At 50.4% G+C, this 22,256-nt stretch overlaps 1 protein-coding gene across 4 annotated transcripts in view; it reads right to left on the reverse strand.

Annotated features, from left to right (window-relative positions):
- Zdhhc14 (zinc finger DHHC-type palmitoyltransferase 14) overlaps positions 1–22,256 on the reverse strand; it is a 200,511-nt gene that overhangs the window by 16,117 nt on the left and 162,138 nt on the right. For 2 of the 4 annotated variants that reach the window (XM_042702095.1, XM_042702096.1), the window contains exons 4-6: positions 10,427–10,564; positions 6,814–6,862; positions 305–407 (exon numbers count right to left, since the gene is read on the reverse strand). In XM_042702095.1, coding sequence (XP_042558029.1) covers positions 305–407; positions 6,814–6,862; positions 10,427–10,564 — 290 coding nt within the window. The remainder of the gene's footprint in view (positions 1–304; positions 408–6,813; positions 6,863–10,426; positions 10,565–22,256) is intronic. The other 2 variants (XM_042702097.1, XM_042702098.1) reach the window with 2 other exon arrangements.

The raw sequence follows: 22,256 nt of genomic DNA on the forward strand, positions 1-22,256 counted from the left end.
GCTGCAAGCAGCTTCCACAGTTATTTAGCAATAACGGAAAGGGCTTCTCCTGGCCTGACTGGGGTCCCCTGGCCAGTCTTAGCATTTGACTGACACAGTCAGAGAAGAAGAGGAGAATGCAGAAATGCCCAGCACGGCGGACACATACGACACACAGCAATGCTCCAGAGCATGCTCACTGCTCCCAGGGCTCCCAGCAGGGGGGGGGGGGAGGGGAGTGTGTGTGGGGGAGGCGGGCCCCCAACCCCTCCCTACACCCTCCCCCTCTCCCTGTCCCCCCTGTGCCCCGTGGTCGGGAACTTACATCTTCATTGGTTGTCTGATTGGAGCTGATCAGGTACGTATGGAATCCTGAGAGGCCGATGATGGACCAGACGGAGAAGAAGCACACCACGGCCTCCAGCACAGTGGCGGAGTCAAGGAGACGCGGACACCCCTGCAGCTGGGAGCTGTGATGACGGGGAGCCCTCCCCCTCGCTGGTCTAGCCTCGAGTCCTCTCCATTCCATGTGTGTGGGGGACGTCCTTCAGGATGAGGACGATGTCAGGGTCTCCCATCCCCCTCCGTACACGGCCGTGCCGGCTCCATCAGTGACTCATGGCCTTCCCTAAGCACCATCGTCTTTATCAGTGTGTGAGTGTGTGTGTGTGTGTGTGTGTGTGTGTGTGTTTGTGTGCGCGTGCGTGCACGCGCATGCGCAGGTACTAGTACTTGAACTCAGGGCCTCACACTATTGTTTAGCTTTTTTGCTCAAAGATGGCATTCTACCCATTTGAGGCAAACTTCCACTTCCAGCTGTTTGTTGGTTCATTGGAGATAAGATTCCCTCAGGTTTACCTGATTCGGCTGGCTTCAAACCATGATGCTTAAATCACAGCCTCGTCAGTAGTAGGGATTACAGGCAGGAGCCACAGGTGTTTGGACACTTTCTTTTCTTTTCTTTCCTTCCTTCCTTCCTTCCTTTCTTGCCAGTCTGAGTCTTGAACTCAGAGCCTCTTTGTATTCAAGGCTAGCACTCTATCACTTGAGCCACAGCACCACTTCTGGCTTTTTCTGTGTAGTTTAGCCGGTAATTTAGTAGGCAAGAATCTCACAGACTTTCCTGCCCAGGCTGTCTTTGAACCGCAATCCTCAGATCTTGGCCTCCTGAGTAGGTAGGATGGCAGGTGTGAGCCACTGGCACCCAGCTTACTTACTTCTTTATAGTGAGAGCCCCCCCTCACTGTTTCCCCCCCAAATTCACCCTCTCCCCTGCCTCAGGGGGTCAAGGAAAGAGGTACCAAAAGGAATCACATGGTTCAAGCTGACCTAGCTGGGGCCTTGGATGAAAGGACTCAATAGGACCATCCCGCCGGCAGACACCCTAGCTTGTGAGGCAGACAATGACGCACACGTGGCTCTCTCCAGCAAGGTTGAGGAGCAGAGGCCAGCACTTCAGAACCGCTCCAGTGTGAGCAAGCCGCCCCTCAGGGGACCCCTCCCAGCCCTTCAGCCACAGCTCTGGCGTGGTGACGTCCTTCTTAGAGGAGAAGTCACGCATGGCACATGGAGCGCTCGCACCAAAGGCAAAACTCCTGTCTTTCAACAGCTGAGATGCGCCGCCGTGCGTGTGGCCATCCGAACGCTGCATCTGCCTACCAGAAAAATGTCTGGGAAGACTCTGTTTACAAGATACACATTCTCAGGAAGAAGCCCATCCATCATGGGGTGGTGTAACTATACATCTTACTCTCCTCACCATCAACTACAGACCAAAGAAAATAAACCTCTTGTCTTCCTCATGCCCCCAAGGATGGAAGCCATGTAGGCCAGGCTGTGAGACATCGCCATTGTGTTTCAGGTTGGATTAGTTTGTCTTGTTCATAGATGAGGAATAACCAACTAAAAGGGGACACACGCTGTGAACTGCACATTGTGGCTTAAAAAAAATCCAATGATCATGAAATGCGAGATGAGATTTTTTTTTATCTACAATGTAGAAATTAATACAATGAGACATTTTCTGCCTGTCCAATTGGCAGAAAGGACAGGCAAAGACTCAGCGTATGGTATGGCTGGAGAGAAGAAATCGGTATGATCTCTTTTCAGGACCAATTAGTCAGTCTATCAAGATTTAAAATATGCTTAACTTTCAACTCAGATTTTACACCTAACTATCGGTGTCAGAGAGATACTGGCATTAGTTCACAAAGAGTTATATGAAAGAAAATTTAATACCTCACTGTCTGAACCAATAAAAAGAAATTTCCTATCAATAGACTATGAATCAAGGATGGTTATCCATACCTTGGAATTCTAGAAAGTGGTTAAGAAGTGAAAAAAAAGAGAATGAGGTAGATCTGTACAGTGATATGGAAGTATCTCTAAGAAATGTCAAAAGAAAAATCTGCAGAACAATGCAGAAAGTAGGATTCTAATTTTTAGGGACAGCCACACTTAATGGTGCAGAGGAATGCGTATGAATGTACACACATGCATCCCAGGACCACGAAGATCTTCTGAAGAATGATATGGACAAGGATTGCCATCAGGGAGGGGGGTGGAGACCATGGATAACACATCTGTTTTCACCACCGCATTTCTATTAGAAAATCTGTATGACATGTTCTCATATTATCTGAATGGTTCAAAAATCTCACACAAGCTCCTCCCTGCATTGCGATCTTACATGATCTCATCTGATGATCATTCTTCACAACTGGTTAGGGACACGGAGAAAGTGTGCCATTCCAAGTAGAGCAGGGCCGGAGCTGGGTGAGCCTGCTGACACAGCGGTGGTATCCTCTGGAGATGGCATTTACTGTCTCAGCACAGGTGCTCCTCAGTCCCGTGTTCTGGGGTCCTTGTGAGTATTAACAGCCCTCAGGATGGTCAGGCCAGTGAACGCCTGAGGGGTCTTCATTGTTTTCCCAAGGTGGGGACTAGTGCCCTCTTTTCTGTGGGCCCTGGGGCCAATTCTGAGCCTTTTTCTAGATGCCATGAAATTAGACAGTGTGTATTGGGCCATGAGTGCCTGTCAGAGGGGTAATCACAGCAGTGACTGCAAACCTGGGATAAAGAGGCTTTTGCTAGAGCCTCCGTGAATGCAGAATCAATTACCATCTGATTTACCAATCACAGAAAATCCCTTTCATTTTGGGAGAATGGAACAATAAGTCATGATTAAAAATGACTGTAATCCTCTGCAATGGGACATGAATGCCATGTGACGTTGACATGATTGAGGATGGCTGGGTTCTCCTCTCTGGGGACTCCCCTCAAGGATGTCAGCCCGATTCTCGCTGCACGTGTGCAGGTTTCCAGCTCTGCGACTCAAGGAGGCATCACCACGCGACTCCGCGGGCATTCGAGACTGCAGCCCTCCCTCCTTCCATCTTACAGGAGCAACGACAGAGGACCCTGGCGGTGTGGCTGGGGTGGAGGCTGGTGTGGAGGCTCGCGGGTGTGGGATCTCTGAGATCATTCTCATTTCTACTTTGTCAAAGGCATTGCTCTTGTCTGGTCTGTCTATCTAGTTATGAATCCATCTATCTATTATCGATTATCTATCTACTTGTCTATCTATGTATCTTTCTATCATCCATCTGTCTACCTGTCCATCTATCTACCTATTATCTATCCATCTGTCTGTCTGTATGTCTATCTAGCCTTGTGTTCTTTTGCCTAAAGTTGGGCTCAAACTCTGCCTCCATCACCCAGCTTGTTTGCTCACCTGGCACTCTGCCACTTGAGCCATGCTTCCAGTCCACTTAAAAACAAAGCTGTCTTCTCACCTGAGAGCTCTCCAAAGAGGTCACCTGTGAGGTTCAATTAGGCTCAGTCCTGAGCTTAGGCGGTCCAGCCTTGATGCTGCCTCCTCCACTGCTAAGAACTTGCAGCCTTACAGAGCACCACTCTGGACAGACTGAGTGTGTCACGTCATAGATATCCAGCATCCACTGATGGCCAGCATCTACGCCACTGATTCCCTGAAAAACTCTGACCAGCCTGTCCTCTGGAAAGAAGGCAGACCTTGGAATATGTTAAAGCAGACTGGGCATGGTAGTACATGCCTGTAATCTCAGCTACTCAGGAAGCAGAAAGAGGAGGATTGTTTTCCTAACAAAAGGGTGAGACCCAATCTGAGAAATGCTGAGAGTAAAAAGGACTGGTGGTGTGCATGTGTGTGTGGGTGGGGGGGGGAGGAGTGGTAGGAGCAGCTGCCAATCAAGTGCAAGAAGACCCTGAGCTCACGTGGCGTCTGGGGTGGGTGTGGGGGAAGAATGCCGAATCGGTTTTGAATGGACTTGTTCTTGTTAGTGTAGATGAGGCTATGATGACTATTTTGCTTTCTGGCCAGCTCCTGGCTCACTTCAGCTTCCCATGTCACTAATCCAAGAGGACACACCAGTGGAATTGGCTCCAAGTCTCCTTTATGCGCTGTCCCTGTGTCTCCTCTGTGTCTTCACCACGCAGATTGCACTACACCACAGAAGCAACTACACCACAGAAGCAACTACACCACAGAACCAACCACACCACAGAACCAGCCACACCACAGAACCAGCCACACCACAGAACCAACCACACCACAGAACCAGCCACACCACAGAACCAGCCACACCACAGAACCAGCCACACCACAGAACCAGCCACACCACAGAACCAGCCACACCACAGAACCAGCCACACCACAGAACCAACCACACCACAGAACCAACCACACCACAGAACCAGCCACACCACAGAACCAGCCACACCACAGAACCAGCCACACCACAGAACCAGCCACACCACAGAACCAGCCACACCACAGAACCAGCCACACCACAGAACCAACCACAGCACAGAACCAACCACAGCACAGAACCAACCACAGCACAGAACCAACCACACCACAGAACCAACCACACCACAGAACCAGCCACACCACAGAACCAGCCACACCACAGAACCAGCCACACCACAGAACCAGCCACACCACAGAACCAGCCACACCACAGAACCAACCACACCACAGAACCAGCCACACCACAGAACCAGCCACACCACAGAACCAGCCACACCACAGAACCAGCCACACCACAGAACCAACCACAGCACAGAACCAACCACAGCACAGAACCAACCACACCACAGAACCAACCACACCACAGAACCAGCCACACCACAGAACCAACCACACCACAGAACCAACCACAGCACAGAACCAACCACATCACAGAACAAACCACAGCACAGAACCAGCCACACCACAGAACCAGCCACACCACAGAACCAGCCACACCACAGAAGCAACTACACCACAGAAGCAACTACACCACAGAAGCAACTACACCACAGAAGCAACTACACCACAGAACTAACCACACCACAGAACGAACCACACCACAGAACCAGCCACACCACAGAAGCAACTACACCACAGAAGCAACTGCACCCCAGAAGCAACTACACCACAGAACCAACCACATCACAGAACCAGTCACATCACAGGACCAACCACACCACAGAACCAACTACACCACAGAACCAACTGCACTCCAGAACCAACTACACCACAGAACGAACTACACCACAGAACCAACCACACCACAGAACGAACTACACCACAGAACCAACCACACCACAGAACGAACTAAACCACAGAACCAGCCACACCACAGAACCAACCACACCACAGAACCAGCCACACCACAGAACGAACCACAGCACAGAACCAACTACACCACAGAAGCAACTACACCCCAGAACCAACTACACCCCAGAACCAACTACACCCCAGAACCAACTACACCACAGAACGAACTAAACCACAGAACCAACGTCCAATGCTGCCCACAGCTGCAGAGGCCAGGAGGACATGCTTCCCTGCGCGTGGATATACCTATGTGGCAACACGTGTTTCGCCATCTGTCTGTCTACCTCTGCCGCCCGCCTGCCGTTCTCACCAGTTCTGAGACATGTGGACCATGTTACTTTAAGAAGTACATGTATGCACACGTGGCAGATTTTCCACTCTACGTGAAAACCACGCATGAGGAGCGTAAGTGCAATTTACCCAGTTACATGTGGAATAAGCTGTCTCCCAAGGAGCCGGGCCAGTAGGTGCTTGTGGTAGATTCCACAGCAGTCGGGTAAACCATTCAGCAGAAGCCCATTGAAGCACGTAATAGGTGAATATTTTTCTTTCAAGAACCGTCTATCCTCTTTTGGAGGCAGTCCTCAGTTAGTCTGACCATCTTTGTACCTCAGGACCATGAAGGGAGTTCAATGTCTAGAAGTAACATCTGGGTCACCTGAACTCCCAAAGGAATGCCACACTGCACCCAGACACCTCACCCAAACGGCTTGGGGACGCCACCTGGCATCCACCAGGGATCTGTTTGGACCGCCCACCCATCACGGGGGTGCTAGGGGGAGGCAGCTTGTGTTTCTACCAGTGCCACCCAAGCACAGCCAATACTACTTGATGCTGGGATGTGGGGAAGGAGGGTTCCTGTTGAGGTCTCTGGCTAAAGAACACTTTAATTGAGACAAGGCTGCGTGAGTCACACAGAGATCCAAGAGTCCGGATGGTCACTTTTGTCACAAACATGAATATTATCATGAGTGTGAATATTATTAAAAATGTGAAATATATATATATATATATATATATATATATATATATATATATATATATATATATATGGGACTTGTTGGATGCCTGACAGAATGAGTAAGAATAAGATTAACCAGAAGAAAAGCTAAAGCCAGTGAGGAGAAGGGAAGGGGAGAGAAGTCCACGAATACTGAACACATTACCACGGCACCAAGCACAAGAAAGGATATCTGGCGGGACTGTCCTTGAGGGCATTGAGGAATCCTGTTTGCTGGGAACCTGTGGGAACGAAACAGCATTTAGCATTCCGATATTCAGCTCCTGGACAGCCTCACGCAAAAGCTCTTGTCTTCATAAAAGTGGTAACTATCCAAAGATCAATGAAACAATTACATTTCCTGAGTGCTGTGGAATCCGGTTTCCTGATGGGAGTCTGTGATTCCCTTGAACTTATTCAACACAAATATGGCAGAAACGTAATTACACCCAACATCTGCAAGGCATTTTTTCCAATAAAAGCAGATGGGTGCCAGCGTACTTCCCCATAAATTATGGTTCTGATTACTCTTTTGTTTTCCTCATTTTTAACAGGAAAACAAAATATTATATGCTATTTTTTTTCTTTCCTGTTTTCCCCAAATTTATTAACTTCTGACCCTAAAATTCCTAGGAACTAGGCTCCATATGAAATAGACTTCTTTCTCTGCACCCAGAGTAAACAAAGCTGTAAAGCTGAAGTTCATGACTGACTCCTTTTGGGTTTAAGACTTATAATAGGAATTGTCTTTGCAAGAAAACATTTTTTTTTCTGGGGTTTTTGTAAAGCTGCAGCTGATGGAAAGCAATTGTTGTTCAATGTGTTGGCACAGTAGTGTGTCCCCAACACTTGTAACAATAAAACCCCATTAGGACTAAGTCTTTTTGGGGGAAGGGTGTGGAGGAATTGGGGCTTGAACTCAGGTTGTGAGGGGTGCTTTTCCCTTAGCTTTTTCACTCAAGGCTAGCACTCAGCAGCTTGAGGCACAGACCTACGTTCAGCTTTTTGGTAGTTCATTAGAGATAATGAGAATCTCATGGACTTTCCTCCCTGGGCTGGCTTTGAACAACAATCCTCAGATCTCAGCCTCCTGAGTAGCTAGGGTTACAGGCATGGGCTTTGGAGGAAGTCTTGGCACTGCCATCTTGAGGCCTGGTCCCTGTTCTGTGGAAGCCACTGTGCTCCACCGGGCAGTTAGCCCTTCTGCAGCAATGAGATGTGCAGATCTGGCATGGAGGCCGGGGGGTGGCTGCAGCCCTGCGTTAACCAGTCTGGCTGCAGGGTGGGAGTCAGAGAGTGGCAGGGCCCTCGACTCCGTGTGTCCCCACAACTGTGCGGTGAGGAGGGAGGCTCACCTCCATCTCTGTCCTGGAGATGACCCTCCCTCTGGGCATCTTGCCCACCAGAGGTACAAGGACACCATGGTAGGAGGGAACGGGGCTGTGCAGAACTAATGAGGAAGCTGGAGTTTAAACCTTCCTCTTATAACTCCCTGAGGCCGGGAGGGCACCGCCAGCCTGGCCACGCTGATGGTGTTGGGCAAATACAATCCTGAGGCACATCGAGGAGACTAGAAGAAATGATTTCTTCTCTTTCTCTGCTACCCTCACGTTCTACTGCTTGCCTAAATGTTCTTTCTCCTATAAAAAGAGTTTTCCAGGATGCCCCGGTCCCAGAATTCTCCCCAGCCTCCAGTCACGTCCTCTACTCAGAGCCTGCTTCCCAGTAGAGAAGGCTCAGGTGACGGGGCTTCCGGTTCTCTGCCTCTGTCCATTGCTTTCTGACTCTGAATAGGACACAAAGGCCATGCAAACCCTTTGCTTTCCTAAAAACATCATGGTGCCCAGCCAGATGGAGGACAAGATGCTTTGTGGGGGCTTTGGAGGTGCAGAAGAAGGGGAAAGGCGAAGCATATTTACTTTTGTCTGAAACATTCAGTTATTTTCAGGCAGATAAGTTCTTCTAGTTTGTAGATTGGATGAATAATATTTAATGACAGTAAAGTGCAGAGTGCAGGAGTGCAGGTGCGTGAGCGTCCAGCGGCCGTGTGTGTGGACGACACAGACCCCAGTTGTGGCTGGCTACGGCCCCCACATGTAGGAGTGCGTGAGTATGTTTAAACAGTGAGTGTGACAGGGTAAGAGGTTTGTGAGTGTCACTGTGAGGGGGTGTGAGAGCCTGTGAGTGACTGTGTGTATATTTGAGTGTGTGCAGTGAGAGGAGATGAGTGTGGAAGGTATGAGACAGTGTGAAATGTGAATGTGAGACTGTGTGAAAGTTGTGTGTGTGTGTGTGTGTGTGTGTGTTCTGGAGTTCACACATGAGTGAGTGAGTGAAAGCTGACCCTTGACATGCAGAGCGTGGGAGGTGATGTCATAAATGTGATCTGATAATACATAAAAGTTCAAAGAGCGCTTCAGAGATGACAAGGATTTAGGGTCACATACTACTTGTTAGTGGCATATGTATTCTGGTATTGATATTTATTCTCAGATTAGGTCAATAATTGTTTCTTTGCAAATACCATGTAATATTTTAGGCTTTCTTTCTGATTCTTTTTGTCTGTGAATCTAAAGAAAGGACCCTGGCTCCAATTTTACCATGTTGGGTTTCTGGAAAGTGATAGAAAGGGGACAGCTCTGTAGAGCCCAAGCTGGGGGCCATCACTGCTAGGCGAAGCCAGCGAGGCCTCTCTGGTACTTCCAGAAGCCTGACAGAGACAGGGTAGTGGGTGGTTGGCTATACCAGGAATGTGGACGAGAGGAAAGGCTGGCTTCTAATGCAGCATGGCACCACCATGGAGGTTTAAAGACCTGAATTACAGTTCAAAGTCAATTAACATCCTTCCGCTCACTTCCCACTGAAGGAAAGCAAAGGATCACAGACCAAAGAAAGTCAAAGTTATGACCTTCAGAATTGGGATTGAAAAACAAATGCCATTCAATTTATGCTTACACAAATACATCAAGATCATTTACATCTAAATCTGATTTTTAATATGGTTGCTCTCTTTACACGCCAGGGGTCATTAGCCTGCATTCTTGCAGATAAATGGATATCTCTGTAAATGGATATTTTGTTTTTTGTTGATCATGGGGCTTGAACTCTGGGCCTGAGCACTGTCTCTCAGTTCTTCAGCTCAAGGTTAGCGCTCTACCACTTGAGCCACAGTGCCACTTCTGGTTTTCTGGTGGTTTATTGGAGATAAGAGTTTCACAGCTTTTCCTGCCCGGGCTGGCTTTGAACCGTGATCCTCAGATCTTAGCCTCCTGAGTAGCTAGGATTACATGCATGAGCCACTGGCGCCCAGCTAGATATTTTAAGCATATAAAAATGTGTATAAGGAAACCTATTCTTTATCCCAGACCTTGTTTTCTGGGGATAGTAACTTCCAGTATAAGTAGATATTGTGTTAAGGAAAACAGGCTCTGCTATTCATGGTTATTTTCACTGTGGCACGAAGGCCTTTGTACAGAATGCGGGGATGAATCTTTCAAGAGGATCCCTTAGCAGAACTACCAAGTTGGAATGGTGACAGGTGTTTCAAGGGAAAGTCCTGCTAGTGGCAGTGAACCTGGTCTAGGCGAGGCCCTGGGGAAAGTGCTGGTGGAAGGAAGGGATGGGGAGAGATGGAGAGATGGAGAGGAAGGAGGAAGAGAGAAACAGGGCAGGGAGAGTGAAGAAGGAAAAGGAAAAGGAAGGAGGAGAGAGCCCGAAATGATCAAAATAGTAAATCAAAATTAAATCAGAAAACCAAAGTCAGGTAAATGGTTACATACGTAATCTGATTTCGTCAGCATACTTACGAAGGATGACGTGGGTGATAACGAATGCAAATATAAAGACTGTCAGAAAAGACAGGGATAAAATAAACATATAAAAAAATCTGTAGTTTCTTTTCCCCACACAGTTGCCTACCCAGGGACAGTGGTGATCAAACCGTTCTGAAATGAGAGGCAGAAAAGAAAAACAGCAATCAATTAACAGAATGTCTTAGCCACTCGAAGGAACCCTTCCCCCAGACTCTGAGTATATGACAAATCATCACATTGTGCATTTCCAAGTTAAGCACTTAGAGAGACGCTTATTATCATCCAGATGTTTCAAGACATAATCAGTCTTCCAACACAACTTAGCGCTTTCAAAAAAAAAAAATTAAAGGTATGCATTCTTCTCAAAGGGCCACTTAAAGAAACAGGAGTACAAATTCGCATTCCAATCAGGACGCCCAGGAAACACCCTGGTCTGCCAGTGGCACTGACAAGAAGCAGTGGGTCGGAGCAGAGGACACAGGACCGAGTCCAGAGCTCACTGGCAACCTGATGGTCCTAAGATGCCGACTCTCAACAGAAGCTGCTTCTATTGGTGTGTGCGTGAAGGTCAGTGGATGGCTGAGCGGCTGAGCCCCACATACAAACAAGCGCCCTGCTTGTTTGTAGGGGATAGACAGGCGGGGCACAGAGGAGGGTTAGGGCTTCAGAACAAGTCTGGATAATCATAGATACAAGCCATTATGCATTTGACCAAAGCCCCAGAATGTACAAGGCCAACAGTGAACTTTATGGTGCACTAGGAGCTTGAGGTGAACACAAGGTGCCCGTGCCGGCGATCAGTGTCACCGATGCTGCTCCAGTGTTGGAGGGGACGGCGGGAGGGTGGGGTGCATAGGTGGTGGGGTGGGGACTGTGCAGAATTCGGGGTACCCTTTTCAACTTTTCTGGGAACCTGAAACCACTCTAAAAAATATGAAGTCTTTAAATATTAAAACAAGTCATGGACCTGTAGGCTGTACAAGGAGAGGTTAAGAAATGCGAAGGAAATAGGGAGAAATATAGCTGTGTCAGCCAGGCTTTAAAAAAAAAAAAATCACTTTTCTCCTTGATCCAACTGGAGAAAATGGGGATGAAAGTGGCGGCGGGCGGGCAGGGAGCGTGTGCCGGCCGGGCTGACGGGCTGACGTCTGATGCTGAGTGTATGTGGATCTCCAGGCCCAGCGTGGGACTGAGCTGCGGAGCTCCAGGGGAAATGGTGATTGGTCAGGACCTGAGCCCCGGATGCGAAGGCATGCGGCCTGGCAGCCCAGTGAAAGTTTCACAACAGCCAGGCAGCGCTGCTGTGCTTGTCCCAGGGAGCAGAGGCACTGAGAGGAGGGACAGGTGAGTGCTGATTATAACCTGGGAGGAAAGAAAGCAGTGTGGACGTTGGGCTCGCGCTCAGGCCTGGCCTGGAGGCCGTTTTCATTTGAGGCCTGTCCTGGTGAAAATCCTTTTGTGGCTGACAAAAATCTCACTAAAGCTGAGTTCTTCGGAGCAATGCTTCTCATGTCCTCTGCTGACTGCTAAGTGCATGGTGACCACTGGGTCTGAGACTCCGGGGCACCTCTGTGGACCGGGCAAGCATGGCCTTGAGGCCTGCCATTTTGGAACTCCCCCCCCATGTGTACTTTGTCCCAGAAAGATCTCCCATCACACTGCTATACATGAACCTTTTCAGACTTGCAGTTAGCCAGCTCCTCGGCCAGAACCCCACCTGCCCATACTGACCCCCTCTGCCCCTCCCCAGCCCGAGTCAACCCATGAGCACAGAAATCAGGTTATGTTTACTGGGTTTTGTCTGCTGAAGTCCGGACTAGGCTTTGGGCCTAATAAACCTTTGGGCGATGGACGAGTACACCTGTCTGTGACCAGGACAGCCAGTCTAGTAGGGCGCTGTCCAAGGTCACACTGGTAAGGATGGGCCTGCTCCCTCCATCTGTAGAACCGGAGCTCCTGGCTGGGAAATGTCACACTGTCCCTACCGGGTAGTTTCCACCTACCTAGCACTGCTAGAAATACTAAAAAAAAGTAATAATAACATAAAACTCGATGGCTTCAGCAGCCCTTATCTTATTTGGAGATTATATCCAGCCTCCAAAATATTCCTGAGATGCAGGGAATGAAGTCCTAATAAGCTTAACTTAGTTACTAAATCATCTATCACCACGGCCTGTGGCACCCAGTATGTGTGCTGGTCCTGGGACTTGAACTCAGGGCCTGGGTACTGTCCCTGAGCTGCTTCTGCTTAAAGCTAATGCTCTACCACTTGAGCCACAGCTCTACTTCTGGCTTTTTTTGGAGGGGGGAGGGAGGTATAGTTTACTGGAGATAAAAGTCTCATGGACTTTCCTGCCTTTGAACTGAGATCCTCAGATTTCAGCCTCCTGAGTAGCTAGGATGACAGGTACGAGTCACAGGAACCAGGCTCCAACATTTTTCCTTCTGGATCAAGGATAAAACCAGGAGAGTAGCGGAAGCCTTGCAGTGTCTGGCCTTGCCCCACAGCGGGCCGGGTGCCCTGCCTGGAACACAGCTGCTGCTGGGCGGCTCTGACCGCAAGGCTTTTGCAAGATACTTTCCAGGCCACGAGAGTGGACAAGAAGTGGGCAGAGCTGAGCTGAGGACGGAGTGAGTGCCCCGGCTGACACATGGTGCAGCCCCAGGGGACCACGCGAAGCAGGGTGGGCATCTGGCGCATGGGGCGGGGACAGGGCTGGCGGCACAACGGCAACATCTGAGCCGCTTCAAACAACTGTCATCTGAGGTCAGTTTGTGTATTTTGTGTGTGGAAACCAAATGGGTGATCTGTGTACTATGGGGGACTGGGGTGTGAGAGCGTGCGTGCGCGCATGTGTCTTAAAAGAACATTTCGGAATTGTTGTCACATCTCTATTCTCAAGTCTGCATCCTGCCAGAAGGGAGTATTTCTAAACAGCAACATTTCTTGATTCCTTTTATGAGAAGAAGGAATCGGATGCTGCCTTAGGACTGCTGAATGAGGCTAGGAGTCAGGGTAAGGGATGGCTGGAAACCCTGGAAGGTTCTCTCAGGTAGTTACGCTTCTCCAAAATAATGAGTTTGTTGGGCCTGGTGGCATACTCCTGTAGCTTCGCACTTGTGAGGCAGAGGCAGGAAGGTTCAAAGTTTGAGGCCGGCCTAGGCTCCGTTGGGAGACCCTGCCACAGACATGCAAACAAAACCCAATTCCCCCAAACAAAGAAAACGAAAGATTAGCTAGTTGGGGTTCCCTGACCACCCACATGACCTATCACCCCGCAAAGATGCGAGGACTTCCTTTCCTTTCTCCCGAGGTGACTGGGTCATTTTGACCCACAGTGGACACTCAGTAAATACAAATGAAGAGGGAAATGAGTTTCAGCGCCCTGAGAAGGCTTGTGAGTGAGGGCGATCCATCCCTGATGGCCACGAAGAGCTCCCCGCACCCCCCACCCCTGCGCCGCCCCGCTGGGCCTGGGCTGGGGGTGGGATGGAAGTCGGGAGTTGAGTGTGCCAACCAGGGGCTGCACAGACAAGACGGAAGGTCCAGAGGCAAGAGCAGTGCATGCACTCCAAGCTCCGTGGGTGCCAGGAGAGACCCCAAAGTCACGGTGGAGCCGAGTCATCTGCCTGGGACCCCAATGGGGAAGGGAGGCCAGGCAAAGGAAGCATGCGCGTATTTGGCTGACCTAGTTTCCCTGGAGCTCGCAGCCAGGAGAAGCTTTGGCGAGTATCTGGGGCTTCTTTCGCTTGACAGCCGCCGCCGCGCCTCCGGGTACAGCCAAGGATATAAGCAACAACGTAAAAGCTGCTTTTGCTGGGCTCATGAATGAACTAAAACCAGGATGAAAGCGGGGCCCCCAGCCCCCCGCCCCCTTGCATCTGTGCCCCTGGGCCTGAGCCATTCTCAGAAGTCATTTTACAGTCACTTCCAGGAGAGACAAGATTTACCTAGAAACATCCTAGGCCAAGAGGCGAACAGCCCCTCAGACAAGGCAGTGCCTTTCCATTCTGCAAAAGGCAAAAAACTGCTCCAAGGGAAGAAAACAGCCAAAAGCTTCGAGACAACCTCCAGACAAGAGTGACTGACTTGTCCTTATTCCCCTCAGGTAACCAAGTGATTGCAGCTTCTCTAGAACCTTCCAGAGACAAAGGCTGAGAGAAGGGTCCACCAGGCCATGCCTGTGACTGTTTTAATTTTCATACCTGTAGCCCTCACTTCAAGTTCCCTATTTAAAATGAAGGCAAACGTGTGTGCCCCTGAAGATGGCCAAAGACGGCGGGAGATGCGTAGAAGTGCTGTCTGCGGTGTCTGCCACCTAACACAGCTCTCTTCTCTGCCCTTCACCATGTCTCTTTATGTGGTGTTTTGGGACCGGTGGCTGGCCTGACTGCGAGACTCCTGGCGTTTCAAGAACTGGAGACAGGTAAGAATTTTGCTCCCTCAGAGCTGGCCCCCAGCTGTGCGGCCCTGGGCCCAGTTCCTTTCCTTCTCTTCTCATGAAAGGAAAACTGCTTGTTTCTGGGTCTAACGAGGCAGTGAAGAGTTCCGAAAGCTGGACAGTGACAGAGAAATTACATAGAGGGGAACAGGGGAAGAGGAGCGCTCACCAAAGTTACATTTAAGGGTAGCAGAGAAACAACGAAATACTTGGAAAAGTGATGATGAGAGTTTGAAACCTCCCAGAAGGTTCTATCCCAGATGGTTCTAGAAGTGGGTGCCAGAGACAGGTACAAAACACATCCTGGGTGCCCCGCACTGGCGTTTTGGATTGTCCACGCAGACACTCCAGGTCCCTAGCCACAGGCGGCAACCCCAGCTCTGCTCTCCCAGAGGACTTTGCCACTCCTGCGAAACGCACAATTGAAGTTTAAGACTAATTTAAATGTTAATTACATTCGAATTAAATGAAGTGTTTTTAAAGGTTTCCAGTGGAAAATCACTTTTCTTTAAGCCTTGTGCCTTTGTACCCTACACACCATAGAAGTCGCCCTTAGTAAGAATTTCACTTGTTTTAGGACAAAATGTTGAGATGTAGTGGGCTATCTACCTGTCATTTCACCTTTATGGTCTCCACATAACTCTTAGCAGGGACATTTAAAAGTGAAGCTAGCTCAGGGATCGAGGGACCGAGTTCTTAGCCACCATCAAACTCACGTGACTCTGTCCTCCGGCAAGACCTAAGCCATAGAGCCCACCCAGACATCACTTCACCTGCTTTACCACGCCTCCGTCTGCGCTGAGCCACCGTGGAGCCCAGCCTGCCCCGCACCATGGATCACATAATTTAATGCTCCCCAGTACTGTAAGAGGCAACTGATAGATGCTTTTGCTGAATTAACTCAAAGGCCCCCGACCTCCGGTCTGTGCCCTTTGAGCTGAGCTATTCTCTGCTGCTATCCCTAGACGATCACCCTGGGCTCCGAGAGAGAAGACTCAGTGAGAAGCATCTTGCGTGGAAGGCCAACCACCCCTCAAACAGGCAAAGCCTTCTTCTGAACTCAGGAGGTCTCCTTGCTCCTGCTCTGTTCCAGTCATAGTAACCACCATTCTGCAGAACTCCTCCAAGGGCAAACGCTGAGCTGACGGTCAGCCAGGCCGCACCTGGGACCAGGGACTGTTTGAAGCTCCTTCCCTCAGTTCTCCCTACTGAGCCTGAAGCCAACATCTCCTGCTGAAGTGCTGTCTTCCCACGGCTGCCATGTGACATACCTCCATTCTCTGCCCTTCACTATGTCTCTTTATTTGGCATATGGGGGAGAGAGGCTGGATCTAACTTAGAACTCTTGGACTTTGGGTCTGGGTTCTGAAAGCCAGGTGCAGAGTGTGTGTGTGTGTGTGTGTGTGTTGTGTGTGTGTGTGTGTGTGTGTGTGTGTGTGTGTATGCAGGCACTCACAGTGAGGCTCAGGGCTTGGGTGTTATCCTTTATCTTTTTTGCTCATGCCTAGTGCTCTACCACTTGAATCATTCCTCTACTTCCTGCTTTTTGCTAGTTATTTGGACATAGAGTTTCATGGACTTTCTTGCTTAGACCATCCCATGAAGCAGCCGTAGCTCTAGCCTCGTGGGTAGCTAGGATTTCAGGGTGAGCAGCTGATACTCCAGAATCCTTTGGTGAGTTTGGGGTTTGGCAGTCTACTGCAAACACCAGGTTTGGGCTGGTGCTGGGCAGGGGGAGAGCCCGCGGTCACCCTTGCTGTGGACGACGGGTGGGTGGCATGTGAGGGTGTGAGGGGGACCCTTGTGTGGCTGTCCTCGCTGCTCCTCTTCCTCAGGTGAGCTTGGCCTGGCCCTTCCTACCTGGCTGTCGCGCAGACATCTCCATGCACGGAGCCCACGTCTGTTCATTATGCCTGGTCGCACCTCCGCCTTAGCTGCGCCGCCCGTCCATCCAGCTGCCCAGGGCCAAGTGCATCCAGCCCGCCCGTGCTCCGTGCCTCCTCGCCGGTATCAGCGGGAACTGGTGACTGAAATTCTGGTGTTTTCTATCCTTCTGCTCTCCTGTATCTGAAGGCCACTGCAGTGTGCATGCCTCTGGCCCCTCTGGCAGGAAAGACTGTCCCATTTTCCTGGCCACTCCTTCGCCGTGTCCCCTAGTCTCTTGCCAGGTCAACCTCCCAACGCAAGGCCTTTTCAGCCCCTGGGACTCTCTGCCAGTCTCCCCTGAGTGGATCCTGCTGCAGGTACCCGGCTCTTCTCGTGGGCGGCTACCTTCCGCGGGTCTGCAGAACCGAGGGGCCTGAAGCCTGGTTTTCCAACCTGAGCCCCCTCTATGGCCAACTCTTCATTCTCCCTTCACCTGCTCAGAACTGTGTGTGTGTGTGTGTGTGTTGGTACTGGGCTCAAACTCAGGGCCTGGGCACTGTCCCTGAGTTTTTTTGCTTGAGGCTAGTGCTCTATCACTTGAGCCATAGTTCTATCTCTGGATTTTCCTAGTTAATGGAAGGTAGGTGCGTTACAGGCTTTTCTTGCCTGGGATGTCTCTGAGGCACAATTCTCAGATCTCAGCCTCCTGGATAGCTAGGATTATAGGTGGGAGCTACTGGCACTGGCTCTCTATCAGTTTTATATAGTGGATTTCTTCATTCATTTTCTAGAATGGGTACTACTTATGACAACCAATAAATAAGTAGATGACAGATTCATAGTCAGCTAGTAAATGTTTACCATACCTGTTCTAATAGCGCCAAGTAAAGCTGTCAGTGTGCTATGCTGTGCGGTTTCCTGGCACCAGCATTGTGGCTTCAATGGGGTTCAAAGGATGCTGGATCTGAATTACATCCTGGCCTTTTGCCTGCTTAGTGACGTCATTCACACAGGATTCTGGGCTTCAGTAAATTTGATATGCTATATAAGCCCCCCCCCCCATAACTTTTCTAAATAAAACTTTTCAAGAATTGAAGTCAATGATGTCTGCCCTATAGAAGACGAGGAAGTCTTGGCATGTCTCAGCAGAGGAGCTATAAATAAAGAATTTACAAGAACTGGAACTCTTACAGACTCAAGTTAGGTCCAGAACCAATTGGTGGCTTGAAAGGCAGTCAGGAGCTACAAAGCACACAGAAATACTCCTACCCGCAGACCGAGGTCTGCACAGAGTCCTCAGACTCGAAATATAGTGTTGTTTTTGTTTCTTATTGTTCTCATGAAGCTGTATGCACTTCACTGAGTCACTGTGCTTCAGCCAGTAGGTCGGTAATTACTTGGACAAACACGGGCACCCAAAAAAAACCAGCAAAGGGTCTCTCTCATGGTTAGGACCAGCTGCTGAATTTCTGGGGTCCACTGCCAAATGAAAGTAGGGAACATTTATTAACAATTCTAAAGAATTTCAAGATGATTGTAGCCAAATAAGACATCTGCCTGGGAATCTGTGCGTGAACAGGTCACAAACCCAGGGAGCCGGCCCTGCTGCCCGCCACCACTTCATGACCTGAGAATGTCACTTTCTCAACTGTGGGCACTATGTCACCAAAGTCCGCTGGCTTTTCTACAAGGATTTTCAGAGAGTGTCTAAGAACGTGGCACAGGGAAGAAACTGTTACTAGTTCAAACATTACCATAGCCAGGCACTGGTGGCTCACACCTTCTTGCCTGAAGAAGCTGTAAGTCCTCGCTATTCAGCAGGCTAAGATCTGGAAGTGGCTCTGTGGCTCAGGGGATAGAGCATTCGCCTGGAGCTGAAGAGCTCAGGGACAGTGTCCAGGCCCAGAGTTCAAGTTCCAGTACCAACCCCCCTCCCATAGCTAACATCCTATCATATGGATGGACGAGTGACATAAACAGGTGATCTTCTGAGAGCTGCGGGTCTTGAGCCCCTGACCCTTGGTGGACGAGTTCTGTTGTTGCCATTTTTGAGTCTGGCTGATGACTTCCAGAGAAAGGTACCGTGGGAACAGGGAAAAGAAGGAAGAATACCCATCAGGAGGACCAGAGAGGAAGTCAGCAAGGCCCAGATGCCACCTTTAACTCTTGTTTCTCAGGGTATCAGAAACCCCATTCTTCAACCCTGAGGGCCATGGTACTTAACCTTCTTTTGCATTCCCTAATACTCTGAAAATCTGGTGGAAACGATTGGTCTGTCGCCTCCACCTCAAAAAGGAAAGGATGGTTGACATATTGGTTTTAGTTCTTAGAAATCCAAACGACCTATTTCAACAGCTAATTTAAAACCGAGTTGTTTTAAGAAGGCAAGCAAGCATCCCCCTGCTGTGTGGCCCAGCGCCCTGGCTCACTCAGTATACAACTCAGCCACTCTCAGGGCAGAAGTGGCTTGGCTCTGCTCTTTACTCCAAGGTCTTTATAAATGAAGGGTGTGCTCACATAGTGAGTCATGACCAGCATTAAAAACCAAAAGGAAGGCCAACGCCTGTGGAACATGCCTGTCATGCTAGCCAAGTAGGAGGCTAAACTTGGGAGGATTCTGATTTGAAGCCAGCCTGGGCAGAAAAAGCCTCCAGACTCCACATAACGAGACGCTGGATATGACGGCACACATATGTGCTCCCAGCAATGACAGGAAGCTGAGCGCAGGCTGCTGATGGCTCAGGTAAGAAGCCAGAGCCTAACTAGCAATAACCAATCATAAGCGGGGCTGGAGCTATGGCTCCGTGACAGAGCTTCGCCCAGGAAGAATGAGGCCCGAGTTCAAACACCCAGTGTGTGGTACAGGCCTTGTGAGGTATTACCTCACAATTCGTACATGTTGGGTTGTGATGGAAAACACCTTTCCGACAGTGAGATGTAGGAAGCTACAAGTTTGAAAACCACCACTGTCTTTGAATTTGTTGTTGGTCCATGAAAGACCCTAAAAAATCTGTTGAATAAGTAAGTATGTGTATAAATTGTATCTTCACCAGGCCCAGACCCCTGAGGAGACGTTTCCTATGGCATTAGTGTGGTATTCTTTTTTTTTGGGGGGGGGAGGGGGTCTGGTTGTGGGGCCTGAACTCAGGGCCTGGGCGCTGTCCCTCAGCTCTTCAGCTCAAGGCACAGTGCCACTTCCGGGTTTTTCATTTTGCTTATGTGGTGCTGAGGAATCGAACCCAGGCCTCAGGCATGCAAGCAAGCACTCTACCACTGAGCCACCTTCCCAGCCCCATAGTGTGGTATTCTTGAAGTTTGAGATTTTTGCCTTGTACTTCTGCTGAGGTTGTGGCAGGGGCTGTGACTTTTATTTAGATGGGCTGAAGGAAAGTTAAACAAGCATTCTACCCTTGCCACAGGAGAGTAAAACAGTTACAAAAGAGGAAGGCAGCCACAGCAAGAAAGACGTGACATTCTCCCTTTCTTCTGCCTCCCTTCTTCCTTCTGCCCTTCCTGGACACCTGTGCCATCCTGGCTGGTTTTGAGGAGACACACTTGCCATTTTGGGGCTCACGCTGCACTCTGGGGGTGCAGTGGGGTACAGGGAGGGTTTCCGGAAGAAATCCCAGGTGCACTTAGCATGAGAGCAGGGAGAGTGCTGAGGCACCGGCACCACGCCCCCAAATAGGAGAGGACTTGAGAGGGAGGGCTGGCGCTGCTAGTGACTGCGGCCTGCGGGCCGGGCGCAGCCGGCCGGGGCTGGCCGGGGCTGGCTGGAGTGGATCGGCACAGTCCTCAGGGGCCGCAGAGCAGGCAGAGACTCGGCCCGCTCTCCACGAGGGGCCAGGTCTGCTTGAATGCGATCACTCTGGGGTCTGGTCCAAGCTGGTTGGGGGACACAGGAGTGGGTGTGGGGGGCCTCTAGGAGACAGACCACTGCACAGGGGAGGTGAGGCCAGGGGCAACTCTTGGTAGTGCAGGAGGAGAGATGGGTGAGTCAGGGAGCGTGCCCGGCTTGCCCACACCCTCGCTCCTGGGGGCTGCGGGTGGGCTGAGGGGAGCTGCTCGGGCCTGCCCGGGGCATGCGGCTCAGTGGAGACTGGCACGGGGGCACGGGCAGGATTGGAGCTTGGAGGAAAGCGCTGAGTGAGACTCAGAAACTCGAGAGAGAGGCAGGCTTGTGGAAAGCACAGGGCAGGGCCTCGAGCGGAGCGAACTGCGGACACCCGAAGCCAAGAACCACACGCGGACAAGGACACGGCGCAATCACGAGACGCACAAACAGAAACAGCCTTTCATGAAGTATCGGCCGTGCCTGTTCTAAGGACGGAAGTGTCTCCCAGGCAGGAAGGCGGCGAGCTCTTAGCCGGAGGTCACCCCTCTGTTGGCTCGGACCCAGCTGCAGCCACAAGCCTTTCCGCCTCTTGCCCATGTTCATGGGTACTGTAGGGAGTGTCACTAATCCAGGAACAGGTGGAAACTGTCCTGCTGGTACGACCTGAGCTTTCCAAGATATCCCATAATAGATGTCCAATTTCATTCTTTCGCCAAAAACAATTTTCGAATGAATAAATGTGTGGAATGAGGAACACCATACAGTTTTAAATGCCTTCTAAGCACATTTTTACAAATTATCAGAATCCTCTAACAAAGCACTATGGAAGTGTGCACATGTACATGGATCGCCATCTTGCAGACCATAGAGTTTCTGACAGAAGGATCCAGAAAATCCTCTAACACTGACCAGGCGGGACGCGGCTTCCTATGGTGTGTCTATGTCACATCCGACATTTCGAATGCTGTTCCGCTCGTGAGTTGGCTGCCCTGGTAGCTGGACTACAGGCAACGCAGGCCCACCCGCATGGGGGAAGAACTCAGCTAATATGAGTCTGTCCTAAACGCATAGCTCTGTCCTTGGCACCCTACCAAAGCCAGAGCTTGGACCTGACGTCTGCGGGGTCCAAGACTAAGGTCTCTGGTGAGTGTCCCCCACTTTCCAGGGTGATCCAGCTCGCCTTGCCTTCAGAGGCTGCATGGCACTCAGGTGACCAAGAACCCTGAGCCTTATGACCTGCAGAGACACAAGGCTCCTGAAAACTTGGTGAGGTATGGTTTGAGCTCACGTCAGGTCTGGATTCTGTCTCTGGTCCCAGGTTGAGTCCACACGGCCCGCTGCCTGTGCCATCCAGCAGGAGTTCCGCTGAGGCGATGCTCAGGAAGCGATGCGGGAGGAGCGCAGCGGCCACCGTCACAGGACGATGCTCTGTGATGAACTCACACGTGTGTCTGTGATGAACTCACACGCGTGTTTGTCTGGATCCCCAGTTCCCTGTTCTCAGGGAACCTACCGCTGATGCTTTCAGCCAGAAGGCTCTGGAAGAGGCGGCCCTGGTCCGCCTTTGAGGTTCCATGATGGCCCCTCCTCCCATCTGGGCCTACTGCTTACTTAGAGTCCGGCCTTGGTGTCCCGTGGCTACCTCTGGGCTCCCTGGGGGGGGGGTGACTGCCTTCTCCCC

This window comes from Dipodomys spectabilis, unplaced genomic scaffold (genome assembly GCF_019054845.1).
Source record: "Dipodomys spectabilis isolate Male_0828 unplaced genomic scaffold, ASM1905484v1 ptg000302l, whole genome shotgun sequence".
NCBI lineage: Eukaryota > Metazoa > Chordata > Mammalia > Rodentia > Heteromyidae > Dipodomys > Dipodomys spectabilis.